The sequence below is a fragment of the Ambystoma mexicanum genome, chromosome 9 (genome assembly GCF_040938575.1).
Source record: "Ambystoma mexicanum isolate Mex_15411 chromosome 9, UKY_AmexF1_1, whole genome shotgun sequence".
NCBI classification, from domain to species: Eukaryota; Metazoa; Chordata; class Amphibia; order Caudata; family Ambystomatidae; genus Ambystoma; species Ambystoma mexicanum.
In genome coordinates this window covers 1,072,848,838-1,072,865,542 of record NC_090931.1, presented here as the reverse complement: position 1 = coordinate 1,072,865,542, position 16,705 = coordinate 1,072,848,838, and the positions used below count along the sequence as shown (strand labels likewise).

The 16,705-nt window shown below is 45.4% G+C and overlaps 1 protein-coding gene across 13 annotated transcripts in view; it reads left to right on the top strand.

Annotated features, from left to right (window-relative positions):
• PKP4 (plakophilin 4) overlaps positions 1-11,421 on the top strand; it is a 1,672,883-nt gene extending 1,661,462 nt beyond the window's left edge. For all 13 annotated transcript variants that reach the window (XM_069616385.1, XM_069616390.1, XM_069616392.1 and 10 more), the window contains one exon: positions 9,870-11,421. In XM_069616385.1, the coding sequence (XP_069472486.1) occupies positions 9,870-10,118 (249 nt within the window). In that variant the 3' untranslated portion in view covers positions 10,119-11,421. The remainder of the gene's footprint in view (positions 1-9,869) is intronic.
• Positions 11,422-16,705: the final 5,284 nt, after the last annotated feature.

Below are 16,705 nucleotides of genomic sequence, written 5' to 3'. Positions count from 1 at the left end.
GCGTTGATGTCGTTGAGTCGGAGTCCCTCGAAGGCCTCCATTGAGGGTGACGTCATCGGGTATACAAATAGCACATGCGGCGCCCGTTGGCCTCCGTTCCGTTTTTCCGCAGTATGTGTTGCTTCAGAGACTCACCGCGCCTCGAAGTTCTGTGACGCAGTTATTGTGAAGCGATATTCGAGATGTCCTCGTCGTAGACCCCTACTACCCTGCGTTCGGGGGCTCCAAAAGTGTATATCCTGCGGTTCCAAAATGTCCATCACGGATCTGCACCGAGCATGTCTGTGGTGCCTCGGTGAATGCCACGACATGAAGGCATGTACGAAGTGTCGGGCAATGACTGGGAAGGCCTTGCGAGAGAGGAAGGGAAAACTACAGGTAGGTCGAAAACCTGACCGAAAAGCCTCAAGGTCCCATGAGGAGAAATCTCCTCGATGCGAAAGTCAAAAGCATCGGTCTGGGTCCCGAAGTGGTTCACACCACTCTTCGTCTTTGACGAAAAAGTCCAAAAAAAGACGCCACTGGTCCCCTTCCACCTCGTCCTCGGACAAGTCCCCCAAGAGAATGAAATGCCCCACAAAACATTCTTCCTCCGAAGAATGGGAAGAAATGATGGAGGTTTTTGAAAAGGCTAAGCTTCGGTCCGCGCCATCCTCAGAAGCCGGCCGGGAGCGTTACCGTTTCGACACTCGCGCGCCTTCGAGCCCGGGTGATTGAAGGAGAAAAGATCTGGAACCCTCCAGGACCCCGAGCGAAAAAGATTGCTCGAAGTCACTGTCGCCGCCTGGAACCCTACACACCTCGACGGACGAGCCTTCGAAGAGTGCCTCAACGCTCTCTAAGCCAGCTCTGTCGACTACTATTTTGTCGACGCCATTGTTGACCCCGAAGCCCTCGGCGCTGAATGTTTCAAAGGCTCCAATTTAGCCAGAAACTGTCAAAATAGCAGCAAAAGAAAAAGCTGCAAAGACTGTAAAGCCTTCAGCCTCTAGTGCAACACCTTCTCCAGAAAAACTGTATAAACCTCTACCAGGGAAACAATATTTTAAATCCTTAACTTCAATTTTTGAAGAACAAGAGAGGTCTGAGGAGGAGGGTGGGGATGTTCCTTTTGGCCAAGAGTATGGAACCCCGAATGTCCCGGAATGCCTGATTTCTGAGGAAAGTAGAATGAGAGATCTAGTGGAAACCTTGCATAATGCAAGTGGAATTGACAGTTCACCTGAGACAGATTTTGGCAGGCCAGAACCCGGGGAACATGCCAGTCCCTCATACAGGCAGCTGATGACGAAGGTGGTTGATTATTTAGGATGGGCTAGACCACCAACTCAGTTCATCCTGGATGATCTGACTGAAATATTGGATCATGGCCCCACCAAAGATCAGATTTTACCCTTCCATGTAGCCTTACAAAATAGGGTGGCCAAAAATTTGGGAGATCCCGGACTCAATTCCTCCTGTGAATAAGTCCCTCACTTCAAAATACCGCACTCCCAGTAGCGACCCCGGCTATCTGTCGAAACATGCTACTCCTGAGAGTCTGGTCCAGGCAGCCACAGCTTCAAATAAGGTGGCGTACCCTTCCATCCCTTCTGATAGGGACAACAAGCGTGTGGATGGTTGGGCACGCAAGGTATTTTCAGCTGGGAGTATGGCGTTAAAATCGTCTACCTCCACATCTGCTTTGGCAACATTTTCATACACTCTGTGCATTGCAATGGCGGCGGAGCACATACCAGAAGTGGAAGAAAGGGAAGGATTGCTAGCCATTGTTAGAGATGGAAAGGAGGCGATGCAGGAATCCCTTCAGTCTGGGTTGGACACTGCAGATAGTGTGAGCAGGTCCATGGCCACTAGCACGGTAGTGCGCAGATTTGTGTGGTTGCGAAAGTGGGGTTTCGCACCAGACGTGCAAAACAGTCTTTTGAACGTGCCCTTTGACGGGTCTCAGCTTTTTTGGCAACAAGGCTGACTAGAGCCTTGAGAGGTTGCAGACCTCAAAAGCAGCTGCCAGATCTTTAGGAGCTGCTATTAGGCAACCTCAGCCTTATCGTGCATCAGGACAATCTTGGAGGGGACGATCCTATCGTTACTACTCCTATGGAAAGGCGAGAGGAATGGCCAGTGAGAGGCCAGAAAAAAGCCACTTGTTGTGGATGAGGAAAACGTGCAAAGCCAGCCCCAGCCCCAGCATCTTTACCATCAGAGGCCGCAGCCACCGCCACAAAACCACTTTGAGGACTTGCATCACAAGACACCAGTGGGAGGCAGGCTGTCGCAGCATCTGCAAGAATGGCGAGCCATTACTTCAGATATTTGGGCTCTAGAAATAATAGCCCATTGCCACTGCCTCACTTTTCTAACGCAACCTCAAAGCAATCCACCAGGGAGACACTCTTTGAAGTTTCCAGACCTGCTCCTACAGCAGGAAGTCTTAACCCTGCTGGAGAAAGGTGCTATAGAGCCAGTACCTGTAGCGGAGAGGAACAAGGGATGGTACTCCCCATATTTTTTGATTCCCAAAAAGGACGGAGGACCGAGACCCATCTTGGACTTAAGAGGCTTGAACAAGCTCCTTAGGAAGGACAAGTTCAAGATGGTCACTCTTTCTCAGATCCTTCAGGCCCTTCAACTTCAGGATTGGTTGGTGTCATTGGACCTCCAGGATGCTTATTTTCATGTGCCAATCTATCTCAAGCACAGAAAATACATGAGGTTTGTAGCTGGCGACTCGCAATATCAGTTTCGAGTCCTGCCATTCGGGTTGACCTCCGCCCGAGGGTCCTCACCAAGTTAATGGTAGTGGTGGCGGCGCACCTCAGGAGAGGGGGGGGGCTTCACATCTACCCCTACCTGGACAATGGGTTAATCAGGGCACTTTCTGCTGAACAAGCCCTGGATCATCTGAAAGTCACCTGCCACATCCTCCGCAGTCTGGGCTTGTCCCTCAATTTCAAGAAGTCACAAATGACACCTTCCCAACAGCTCCAGTACATAGGGTCTATATTAGACCCATCCTTGGGAAAGAGCTCGCCTCCCAAGTCGAGGGCTCAAGACATTCTTCAGATGGTTTCCAAATTCCAAAATGCCCAAAATCTCCAGGCCTACGACTCCTTGAGGTTGCTTGGCCTCATGGTATCCTGCATTTTCCTAGTGCCAGAAGCATGCATGAGCATGTGATCCCTTCAATGGGCTCTAAAGACTCAATTGTCCCAGTTCTCAGGTCAAATGACGGATCTCTTTCAGATTCCGAACAAGGTTCGGCAGGATCTTCTGTGGTGGACTTGCACAGAGAACATCCTAAAAGGAGAACATTTTTGGCAACCATGGCCGGAGATTACACTAGTGACTGACGCCTCACTCATGGGGTGGGGAGCTCATGTCAACGATCTGACAATCAGCGGTCGTTGGTCTCCATCGGAGTCCAAACTACACATCAACCTTTTAGAGCTGAGAGCAATCAGATTCGCGCTGAAGGCTGTTCTGCCATCTGTCGGGGGACAAAATGTCCTGATAATGACGGATAACAGTGGCCATGCATTACCTAAACAAAAGAGGTGGTGTAGGGTCACTACCTCTGTGCAGAGAGGCAATGCGGCTCTGGTATTGGGCAATTCAAGAAGGAATCTCCTTAACGGCAGTTCATCTAGCCGGGGAGGAGAATATGACAGCGGATGCTCTGAGCAGGCGGAGTACTGTGTCCCACGAGTGGGAACTGGCTCAGGAAGTCCTTCAGGAGATCTTCACCCTTTGGGGAACCCCTCAAGTAAACTTGTTTGCGACCAGAATCAACCGGAGTGCGAAAAGTATTGCTTGAGGTAATTTCCCCCGAGAGGTGACCTAGGGGACACGTTTGTGGTAGAGTGGAACGTCCCACTGCTATACCCGTTCCCTCAGATTCCCGTCATTCCTCAAGTCATCATGAGATTGAGACGGTTCTGAAACCGCATGATCCTAATTGCCCTGGATTGGGCCAGGAGAACGTGATACCCGGACCTTCTAGACATGTTCATCTGCCCTCCATTATGTCTTCCTCAGAGAGAGGACCTTCTCTCACAAATGGAGGGCCAGGTTCTCCATCCAGAGGTCAAGACTCTCAACCTTCATGCTTGGTATCTGAAAGGCTGAGATACAAGGATTGGAACCTTCCAGATGACGTTATGGAGGTGTTGATTTCGGCAAGAAGTCTCTGTACAAAATGTCCGTACTGTTGCGGCTGGAAGAAGTTTTGCAACTGGTGCAGGGAAAAGAATGTTGATCATTTTCTGTGTTCTATCCCAGAGGTGTTGTCTTTCCTCTTGTCCCTGGCACATAAGAGGCCTCAATGTTGGGACCATTAAAGGCCATCATGGAGAGCTTTCCATTTTCAAGCGCTCTTCGGAAGAATGTTCCTACTTTCAAATAACTTTGGTGAATCCCTTTAAGAATTGTATTATCAATGTGTTCCCCCTTCTTTCCAAATCCCAGTTTGGGACCTTAATATGGTTCTAAAGTTTTTATGTGTGTCCCCTTTGAACCCTTGCACACTTGTCCATTAAGATTACTAACGTTGAAAACCGTTTTCTTGGTTGCTTTAACATCTGCACAAAGAGTGAGCGAATTGCCGGCACGATCTTCTGGGCCACCCTATACTGTGTTCCACAGGGACAGAGTACTATTGAGGGTTAAACCCTCATTCTTACCTAAAGTTGTGTCTGATTTACATTTAAATCAAAAAAGGATTCTGCCCGCGTTCTATCCTCCACCTCATCCCAGTAAGGAGGAGGAAAGATTGCACAGGCTGGACCCGAGAAGAGCTCTAAGCTTTTACATTTCTAGGCTTTCCAAGCTTAGACTGGATAATCAACTTTTCATTGGCTACACCTGAAGGAAATTGGGTCAATCGGTGTGAAAACAAACCCTATCGCGTTGGATTGTGCTTTGCATTTCAGAATGCTACAGATTGGCGGGCAAAGATCCACCAGAAGGTTTGGGGGTCCATTCTACCAAAGGCATAGCCTCTTTGACAGCCCTGACTCAGAGGTGTTCCCATAAAATCTATTTGTGAAGCAGCAACTTGGTCATCGCTGCTTACTTTTTCTAAATTCTATAGTCTGGATGCTTCCCACCCTAAAGAGCTTGCTTTTGGTAAAGCAGTATTATATTCAGATATAGAATATAAAAAAAATCTACTCCCTCCTCCAGAGAGCTTTCTACACTGCTTTGGGAGTCCATCTAAGATGAGGAATACCTTGGAGGACGCAATCCATTCGAAGAACAAGTTACTTACCAACTGGTAACATTCTTCGACGATGTTCCTCCAACGTATTCCTCATCGCCCTCCCATCCTAACCCTCTGTAGATTTTCCGGTGTTATTACCACTTCAACTCTCGCAAGGCTGACACCTGGCTACCTACACTATCTCTACTGCAGAGCAAGATGGGAAATACAGAACTGAGGCCAACGGGCGCCGCGCGTGCTACTTGTGTACCCGATGACGTCACCCTCGATGGAGGCCTTCAAGGGACTTCGACATCGATGCACAGCGCCCTCTGCCCAAGAAGAAAATAAAAAAATTACAAACCAGCTAAAGCTAGATGGAATACATCTAAGATGAGGCATATGTTGGAGGAACATCCAGTTGAAAGAACGTTACCAGTTGGTGAGTAACTTGTTCTTCCCACATGTCACTTTAAAATATTGTTTTTGTGTAGCACATTTTATTTAACTTGAATTGCATATGTTGCTAAGGTCCTGGTATCAAGAGACATCTGCTGTTATAATCGGCTTCTTTAATGGGCAATGCGCATTTTGCATGAGGCCTTATCGCTCTGCTAGGCTCCAAGATCCGGGCCTGTGCTGTGATTTTAAGAATGCAGTTTACTGATCCACCAGACCCTGAACTTCTTGTCCTTCATAGCCTCTTAAAATTCAAGAATTTAGCTGGTGTTAGGAAAGATTTCCACGTGTTATTTTTCCTCCAGTTGTGACCCTCCAATATCCCCGCCCGCCCCCCCCTCCTCCTACGTTTTGCCACCCATCCTAGCCTGACTTTTACCAGTGGAGCCCAGCCTTCTGCTGTACTCCGCTGGGCTTTTGCTCATCTTGCGGAGGGGAAACTGACATGCCCTTCAGATTATCCGTACTGGGAGACTTTGTTTCCCTTAGTCTTTCCATTTGTAACATTTTCAGTGCTTAATGTACCTTCCAGTACAGTGCGCTGGGGTCTTTTTCATTTTTAAGGCCCTAGACACCCTCAAAGGATTGTTGGTGAAGCTGGTGGCAGCTGTTACTTTTAAAGCATTTTTTACTCTTTTCAATGGTCCAAACTGTGTTTACTGCGCATGGCCCTGCCACAAAGTCCCTTATTCTGTCCTTTAATCATTTTGTCCCTTTGCCTCCCCCAGGTCGAGCAGACCTGGGAAATTCCTTATTTGGTCATGCACGACCCAGCGCAAACTTAAGCTTTCAATGGCTTCTGCATGCCTTGTGTGTGTGCACGCCCAGGATGTGGGCTGGAGCTGTCTAGTTCCAATACACATCCTGGGTGCCAGGATGTCTGGTGTACTGGGATGACTGGGACCACTGTGGTCCGTGATTGGTCCACGTCTGGGATGGTGGAATGTGAGCAGATCTCCCATTGGTTTCACTTTATTTTGGCACAAAGGAGACTTTGGATAAGAGAGGGCACTCTACACCCATTCCAGGTCGATCTTCTAAGTTCTCACCGAACTTAGTAATGGAGCCAAGTATCCTGAACCGAAGAAGCAGAACCATGGAACTGCTGATGACCCGCTGGAAGGTTTGTCACCCTGACCCCGCTGTTGTCCCATTGGATCCCCTGTTTCTCATCGATCATAGAAGGCTTGCAGGGGCGCTCCGACCTGTCAAAGTATTAGGACAATTACTCTCGGCACCTCCTGCTTAACCTGCAAACGAGCCCCTTCGGAAGTGTCCCTGGACCACCCAGTGAACTGACAAGCCCGTACAGGACCTTTGCCATGGAACCGCCGCCATCTCGAGTTTCGACTTGAGACTTTGGGAACCGTAAGCTCCTGGTAGAAGGCACTCTCCTGCCGAGTTTTGTACACCTAGCATTCCTAGGTCTGGAATTAGGAGAGTACGTCCGAACCTGAGCCTATGCGGTACCCGTGTCACCCAGCTGGGGTGACCAGCTTTGTGGGTGCCTTGAAACTATGCCCTCCTGTGCCCAAAGACTACCTGCAGTGCAATTGGTCAAACCATTCCCCAGAAGCAGAGTAAAGACCACTGTGCTGCCACAGACTGAGGTCCCGGGGCGCAGCCCCCGAGAGCCAGAGAGACGCACAACTGCTGGACTCGAACCTGCGAGCAAACTGGACTTGACTGGCGAAGTTTGGTCCAGACTGCGTCTAGGGTTGGTGAGTACTTGGAACCCTTACTGGTGGCCGTTGGCGCATCCATAGACATTTGCGCACAAGTGTCCTCCAAGGGCTACTCACCTTTGTTAGGGTAGCCTGCACTACCATCCTATTCGCTATTCCCTGAAATAGCTCTGCGCCGTTGCGGGGATCCGCCTCAAATAGTGTAACTCTAGTCTTCATCACCTCGTTCCCCCCCTCCCCGCGACACCACAGCCCCTTGAAGAGACCCGTTTTGTACTTTAAGGCATGATCGAGCGCTGCTGTGCTAAATGTACCTTTGAGCACAAAGCTCCACACTTGGTAGGGATTGGACTGCCTATTAGTTAGGGTTTGGGTTGCTGAAGAATTGCCTAACATATATTTGCACTAGCTGACCCTCTTCTGTTACAGGTTGTGGATCTATACTTTCTATACTTATTTAATATTACTTTAGGATTATAGTTACCGCACACATGTTCCCTAGTTTGAGGTTGTGTGAGAACTGTTCATATTACTGTGGTTTCATCTTGTGTTTGACTTAAAAGGGCTTTAATAAATGAATATATTTTTGATATATACACCCGACAGAGTAATTTGTGGTGTTTACTGTGTTTGCTCCTTGTGGATTTTCGATCACCCTCCCCCCTCCTGAGACCTAGTCTTGACCGCCGCCAATTCTACCTTGATTGGTCTGGCTTGTCCAGTAGGTTACCCTGTTCCAAGAAACTAGTCTGGCCTTCTGAACCTCTGCCCACCAGGTCAGAGTTTAGAAATCCATCTGAACATCTGGAACAAGGCCTTTATTCTTCAAGTAACACAGTTTAGCCGTTAGTCTTTTTAGGAAGGCCTCGATTAGAAGGAATGCAATGGGCTCTGTGCATTCTTCTCAGGAAATGTGAGATCTGCATAAACATACAGTTTACATGATCCAAAGTTCAGTTTAGGGACAATGTGTCCCATTTAGCAGAAATGTGCTATTTACCTTGTATTTATAGTACTTAAATAATAATGGTTCTGTTCATCACTGTACTAAATCTCTCATGTGATTTGAAATTAGCATTCCGTCTTATTTCCTTGCAGAATAATAAAATACAAGCTGTTTAAGTCTGCATGTTACCTTTGCATTAGCTATTTTTTGTTTTTGAGTAAAACATTTGGTCTTATGTTTAACTTTCATTACAGTACAGGATAAAATTCTGAGCTGGTATTATTCAATGGAGAGCATAACATTCAACCAAACAACACGCATGTCTACACAAACACACACCATTTGACTTTGAGGTGCCTCTGGGGTTTCTTACCACTCTCCACTGGACAGTGGATTGGTGTGTTAGTCTCTTAGACTATGCCCATGTGAATTTTGATAAGTCTGAGTCTGCAATTGCTTCATTAAAATTAAGACAGTCAATAAAATAATCATTTGAATCTGTCAAACTCTTGGATATTGGACTAGCTCTGGGATTCAAACTGAGCTTTACCGGGATACGTTTGCCTCCGTTCAATCATAAGGACCAATTTTGTTCGAATCAGATCACATTGATTTTAAGATGAACAAAGGCCTTATGTCTGAATGAACTGATCTTTAAGGAATTAAACCCAAAATATAGTGGAAATGGGAAACGCGGCCAGAGGTTTGCAAAGGGTTGATGCATCATATACTCGTTTTATATATTGTTTAGATGGAGTCAATTATGACTTTAACCATTTCACCCATACCTAGTTTTTATCTTGTACCTTGATTACTAGAAATGGGAGACACTTTTTTTTTCTTTTTTAAAATCTTGGTAATTTAATTGTAGCTGCAGCACGAAATGGTTACACTGGCCATTTGGCTGTAATGCATTAAATCTTTCGTATTTGTACCCTAAAGAGAACATTTTTTGTACACACTTGGTAGGCAGATTTCCATCATTCTTTAAAATTACTAACCCTTTCAAGACACAACCACTAACCTTACAACCTACAGAATAGCAAACCTTTACAAGTCAACATGCCTACAATGTATTGAAAGTAACCAGTGTTTGTGTTTGATTTAAGGCATAGCTGCTTCAGTTCTACTTAGCATTTAGATTTTTTTTTTAAATCCCATAAGACCTGTTATTATTTGATATGGTTTGCATAAGTAACACTGTTAAAGTGACAGTTCTTTACTGTGTAGGTTAGGATGCAGGTGTTGCCCATCAGAGGACCTGGATCTCAGTGCTGTTGAAAAGCATTTCAACACTATTTGGTAGGAAATGTGATTGGTTTACCAGTGGAAAAGTAATGTGCTACCAAATGCACTGATAATTTAATCTGAAGAATTTTGTATTTATTCATTGCACTCTTGCACTCTTGCACACCGATAAGGTTTTTCTTGAAGTATGTTGCATTTGCAAGCCTGTTATCATATTTAAAATGATGTGCAGTATCTGAGCTACTACTTTTGCCTTTGTACCTTGCAGTTGTTTTCATGTGCATCACCGTAAACATTCAGATAGGTTTACGTATGTCTATTTTGTCTTCAGTATCAGCAGCTGCACTATAGTCAAGATGAGTCAAATAAAAAGAACTATGATGCCTATCGATTGTATTTGCAGTCTCCGCACAGCTATGAAGATCCGTACTATGATGATCGAGTTAACTATCCTTCTGCGACAGAATACACCACTCAGTATGGATTAAAATCAACCTCGAACTATGTAGACTTTTACTCCACGAGGCGAGCATCGCATAGAGCAGAACAATATCCTGGATCTCCTGACTCTTGGGTGTAGGAAAACAGCCGAATTAACTTTTAACTTTCCAATTTTTCTCCAGAAGGACATGTTTCGGCTGTTTGTTTTATGGTGGAATGTGAAAGTGAATTAAAAGAAGGATCCCGGAAGAGTTCTTATGTTCAAGAAATTATGGAAAAGAGCAGATTTGAAGGTTTCCATTGTTTTGCTCTGTTAGATGCTAGATTTTAGTAATTTTAGTTCTCTTGTTTGGTGAAGGTGCGGGATAAGTGATGAAAGGTTTGAGATTGAGGAAATGGGCCTTGAGAAATGTGTAGGTCAAATCATGTTAAAGATGATTTTTCTATGTGAATAAAGTCCTGTTCAATATTTTGTAAATAAAGCAAATACAGATGCCATTCTTTTATTGCTTCTAAATGTCAAGATTGTATGCTATTATGTATGATAACATCTCATTTGTGTAAATATGAACATGCCATATTGGTTAAAAGTGCCATCATTTGTACTGCTGTCATTTGCAACAGATAAAAAAAAATGGAAAGCTGTTAAAAAAGAAAAATTCTAATAAATCTGTTTTGTTTTTTAAATAATGTAATTTTGAACAAAGAGCAATATATATATATACACACACTTTACCATTCCCCGCCACTTTCATGGGACATGTCACTGCCATTTTCTAAGCACACTGAAGAAAATAAATGCGAGTTTCATCCACAGAAAGTAGCTCCATTTCATTTTATTTTTTTATACGCAACGGGAGAGAGTATATGCGATGTGCACTACATGAATTTCCCTCTCATAACCCTGCTGTTTTAGCTTAATCACTGTTGCAAATGTTAATTGATGTGTTCCCATACATCCTCACTTATTATTGTGAAAATACCATTGTTTCAATAGTTCAAATATTTTCTGCCCTAAAGGAATGTTTGAGGCTTTTTGTTTTCCCGTTTTTCACCCATGTTGTACAGGCAGGACCTCTGCCAAATAGGTTCAATGTGGCAGTAATTTGGTTGTGTATATTGGATTTCCAGGATGTTTTTTTTTTTCTTTACGTGAGCATCAAAGTATTGCATATCAACAACAATCTCCTTCCTGGACAAGGCACACTGTTATTTCCTATGGAAGTCTGTGCCTAAAATGGAGATTCAGAAGTGAGTGCCAGAATGTTCATTAAATCTTGGGATTATCCATCTGTATTGTAAAACCTAGATTTTATTTTGTATGTATTTTTCGTTTTAATTTACTGAGAATTGTCATCTAGCTAATAATCGTGTAAAGCTAAACTGTTCATTTTGTCAGTGCATTGTACATCAGTAAAGTAAATTAACATTTAAAAGGTGGACTTCGATTCTAGTAACTAAATGGGAAAGGTGAAATAGTTTGACAATACTGAAAACAGATGATTTGGCATTGGTTTATGTATGTATCCTTCGAATGGCGTGTGTGCGCGCCAATGTAGTCCTCATCTTACTATGCGATATCCTTCAGCTTCTTTGGAAAATAATTTCGGCAGAGGGTGCAGTGCATTGATATGGTCGACTCCTCGAGGGCCTCTTTCTCGTAGTCGACGTCACTGTGCCTGTTGGCTTCAGTTTTGTTTTACCCCGACATCATTCACTTCAAGAATTGCGGCACGCTTAACTTTTTTGATAAAACATTGTCATGTTACGTCTTCAGCTCCGACAACCCCGAAGAACGGGTTCAAAATTGTGGCGCTAAGATGTCCCTAATGGACGCATCAGATTTTAAAAAACAATCATTTACCAGGAGCAGGTCACACCATTCCTCGCCCTCTTCGAAGAAATCAAAGTCAAGGCATCACAGGTCCCCCTCTTCGGGTTTAACTGACTCCTCTCCGGAGAGAAGTATAGCCTGTCCTACCAAATCCTCTACTACAGCTCGGTGGGAAGATATCAGACAAGCCATATTAAAAATATTTGAGAAAGATGCCCCAAGCCCCTTGAAGGAGAAGGTGAAAAGCCATGCTCCTGTAGAGCTGCGTAAGGCAGACAAAGACTACATGCTGCTTACTCTCGAGCCCAGAACTTAAGTCGAAGACTCCTTTGAGTCAAGGGTCAAGCCCTTTGAGGGCTTGGTCGTTGGCAAAATTGACTGAAACATCGACACCATGGAAGTCAAAGTAGTCGACACTGTTCGTGTCAGTCAAGTCTTTATCCTCGATTTATAAGGAATATGAGCCCTCAGATCAAGATGCAGCTCCATTTGTTTTAGATCTAAGCACACCTAATGTCCCAGAATGTTGGATTTCACAAGAATCCAGAATAAAGGATTTGTATGAAAATACGCAGTCTGCTAGTTGTGTTGACACTTCACCTGAGATGGAGTTTAGCAAGCAGAATGCAGAAGACCATGCCGATGCTTCTTATAGGCACCTGATGACCAGAGTATTAGAATTTATGGTATGGAGCCGGCCTGCTCTGCTGTTTGAGCAAGACAACCTAACAGATATTCCGAATAAATGTCCACGAAAGGATCCCATACTTCCTTTTAACGTAGCTCTCCAGAAAAGGGTCATGGCAATATGGGAGGTTCCAGAAGCTAACCCTGTACTGAACAAGAATCATCAGAAAATATAGGGCATCTAGTTGCGACCCTACCGATTTGTCGAAACATTGTACACCTGAAAGTCTAGTTGTGCAGGCAGCAATGTCAACATCAAAACGGACTGCGTACCCTGGTGTGCAGTCATTTTTTCGGAAAAGAAATATTGAAAAAAAGTCATTCTTTTTTTAAAAATTATATATTTATTTTGGGGTCTGGGAATAAAAAAAGGGGTACAATAAAAAAAATAGAAAAAAGGGGGGTTGGAGGGTACCCCCATTTTGAAAAAAAAACGTATTGAAAAAGAAATTCTACTTTTTTTTTTTGAGTGAACAGTGTACCCTATCATCCCACCAGATAGGGATGATAAGTGTTTGGGTGGGAAAAGATTTTTCTGCTGGAAACATGGTGCTCAAGTCTGTAAATTCCACTAGCGCTTTAGCAAAATTCACATACACCCTGTGCGACTGTGTAGCTATGGCGGCTGACCGTATTCCCGAAGGTGAGGAGAGACCGCTTTTCTGAGCATTGTAAGAGACGTCAAGGAGGCAATGTGCAAGTCTGCAATCAGGATTGGACTCAGCTGACGGCATAGGCAGAGCCATGGTGGCAAGCACAGTGGTGCGCAGATTTGCATGGTTGAGGAAGTCGGGCTTTGCACTGTACGTGCAGTCCAGGCTCCTCAACATGCCCTTTGACGGCCCCCATAGTTTGGGAGCCAGGCTGGTGAAAATCTGGAGAAGCTGCATACCTCAAAGGCAGAGGGCAAGTCCCTTGGAACCGCTATCAGACAGCCTGAACCCCTTCATCAAAGTGGATAATCATGGAGGGGTAAGTCCTTTAGCTTCTAATCAGTAGGAATTGCAAGAGAATTCGCAAGTCAAAGGGGCTGAAGAACATTCCCTCGTGGTGGACGAGAAAGAGGTGCAAAGACTGCCCAAGCAATGGCTACCTTACCATCAGCCGCTGCTTCAGCTGCCTCAAAACCTCTGAGGCCTTAGCCCACAAAACCCTGGTAGGATGCAGAATGGCGGGACATTACTTCAGATGCGTGGTCATTGGAAACAATATCCCAGGGTTACTGCCTCCCTTTCTAAAATGGCCTCGGGAGTATCCACTGAGGAGCTGTTCTTTCACGGTTTCAGATCTGTTCCTTGTGCAGGAAATATTGAGCCCGATAGAGGTGCTGTACAACCAGTACCTGTGACTGAGAGGAACAAAGGGTGGTACGCTCCCTATTTTCTAATCCCCAAAAAGGGCAGAGGATTGAGACCAATCTTGGACTTGAGAAACTTGAACAAGTTCCTCAGGAAAGACAAGTTTAAGAGGGTTGCCCTTTCTCAGGTCCTTCTGTTCTTCCAGCTACATGATTGGATGGTATCATTAGACCTTCAGGGTGCTTAGTTTCATGTGCAGATTCATCACAAGTACAGAGTACCTGAGGTTCCCAGTTGGTAGATCTCATCAATTTCGAGTTCTGCCATTCGGGCTGACCTCCGCCCAAGGCTATTCACCAAGTTGATGGCGCTGGTGGCAGCGAGTCTCAGGAAAGGGGGAGTCACATCTACCCCTACCTGGAGGATTGGCAGATCAGGACACGTTCTGGAACATAGCCTCACCTGCCACACTCTCCACAGACCGGGCTTCTCCCTCAATTACAAGAAGTCCCACATGATACCATCAAAGACTCCAGTTCATCGGAGCAGTCGTGAATTCCACTTTTTGAGGTTGCTCGGCCTCCTGCATTTTTCTGATGCCAGAGTCTCGCCTGAGAATGAGATCCCTTCAATGGGCCCTTGGGGCACAGTGGTCACAATTCTTGGTGAAGATGTCATACCTACTTCAGGTCCCAAATAGGGTTGCACAGAATCTCCTCTGGTGGGCCTGCAACGACAATATTCTTAAGGGAGAACTTTTTGGCAACCATGGTCAGAGATAATTGTATGTTAATGTTAAAGGACATTTGTACCGCACACTATCACCACCGGAGCGGTCCCCTGGTGCTCTGGCGGCTCTGAAAGTGGGAGAGGGGGTGGTTAGTGGGAGCAAGCTGGAAAAGTGCAAGAGAGCAGTGATGCGCTCTTGGCAGCCTCAGCCCGGTGGGTCCGTTGGCTGGTCTTGGGGTATTTTCAGCCGGTAGTCGTGTACTGTTGTGCAAGTCTGTGTGTTTTTGTTTTGTTGGTGCAATGTAGTGAAGTTTGTGCGGTTTGCTGTGTTGTAGGTTTGTGGTTGTGTTTGGTTTGGAGTATGAGGGGTGTATGCAGAGGGGGGAAATTGTTAGTGCAATTGGGTAGTTGGCATCTTTATCCTAACTTTGAGGTGTTCGGGTTCTGTGATCTCCCAAGGTGGGGTTCAGGAGCACCCCTGCATCCTTGTCCTGAACTGAGTTCGAATGCCCTTTGAGATCCCTCCTCCCCCAGCCTCCCACGCAGCCCTACCTGTTTTCACTCCTCACTTATATGGCTAGTGCATTGGCCAGCCATATAAGGTAGTGTGGTGAATGCCAATATCCTGAATAATTCCACAACAGTGGTGCCTGGTGGCGACTGATGGGTGGGATTGGGGTGAGTTGTTGGCTGTCTTCATGGGTGTTGCCTGTGTTCCACTCTGCCCTTTGTCCAGGTGCCGTGGAAGCTTCTCCTAATAGCGGGTTGTCCACAGTCGGTTCTGGGAGTTGTCTGTGTCCACTTCTGTTTAGTCATCCCTTTCCTTTCTGTTTCGGTTTTCATTTGGAGTCTGTGGTGTTGAAGAGCCAGGTTTTTAGTAATTTCCTAAATTTTAGGTGATTTTTGGTGTTTCTTGTTTCTTTCGGGATGTTGGTCCAGGTTTTTGCGGCTAAGTGGTAGAAGGAGGTGCCTCCACGTTTTTTTCTTGAGTTATGGTTTTAGTTCCAGGTACATGTTTTCTCCAGTCCCTGTCATTCATCACGTGATCAGGAAGTTGAGAACGTTGGGAAATGCATGATTCTAATTGCACCGGATTGGGTCAGGAGGATGTGGTACCAGGACCACCTGGGCATGTCAATCTGCCCCCCAATGCGTCTTCTGCAAAGAGAGGACCTTCTCTCACGAGTGGGTCGGTTTCTCCCTTTAGGGGTCAAGACACTCAGCCTTCACGCATGGTTTTTGAGAGGTTGAGAATAGATTCAAGGGTTTGGACCTCCCAGATAGCATAATGGAGAATTTGCTGTCAGCCAGAAGGCCAGCAACAAAATCCTTGTACCGCTGCTGTTGGAACAAATTCTGCAGCTGTTGTAGGGAAAAGGATGTGGACCCTTTTCTGTGCAGTATACCTATGTTGTTGTCCTTTTTGTTACATTTGGCTAATCTGGGGCTCCAGATTGGGATTATTAAGGGATATTTGGCAGCACTTTCTATCTTCAAGCGCACCTCAAAGGAGGTATCTTTTTTAAATTTTTTTAAATGCCATTGATCATACAGTTTATTAGGGGACTCATTAATGTTTTCCCTCCTACACCTTTTCAAGTCCCAATTTGGGATTTTATTCGGGTATTAAAATTCTTGATGTGTGGTCTGTTTGAGCCACTTCACTCATGTCCGTTAAGACTGCTTACATTTAAATCCATTCTATTAGTGCCGTTAACATCAGCCCGCAGGGTGAGGGAATTGCAGGCCCGATCTAGTAAGCCTCCATTGCCCATGGGTTAAACCTTTTTTTTTTTTTATGATACCAAAAATGGTGTCAGATTCCCATTTGGCCAAGAAGATTGTGCTTTGAACTTTCTATCCACCACATCACCCTAGCAAGGAAGAGGAAAGACTACATAGAATGCATCCAAGAAAAGCCTTGAGCTTTTGCATCCCTCGAATAACGAACATACGTCGGCATGACTAACTTTTCATTGTCTATACTGGCCACAAACTTTATCCAGATGGATAATACTTGCCATTGCTACAGATTGGCTGGGAAAGATCCCCAAGAAGGCTTAAAAGCCCACTCCACAAGGGGCATGGCAACAGCTCCCGTTCTCCAAAGAGGGGGGGTGCCTTTAAAAGATACTTGGGCGGCAGCCACTTGGTCTACCATCCATACTTTCACAAAGC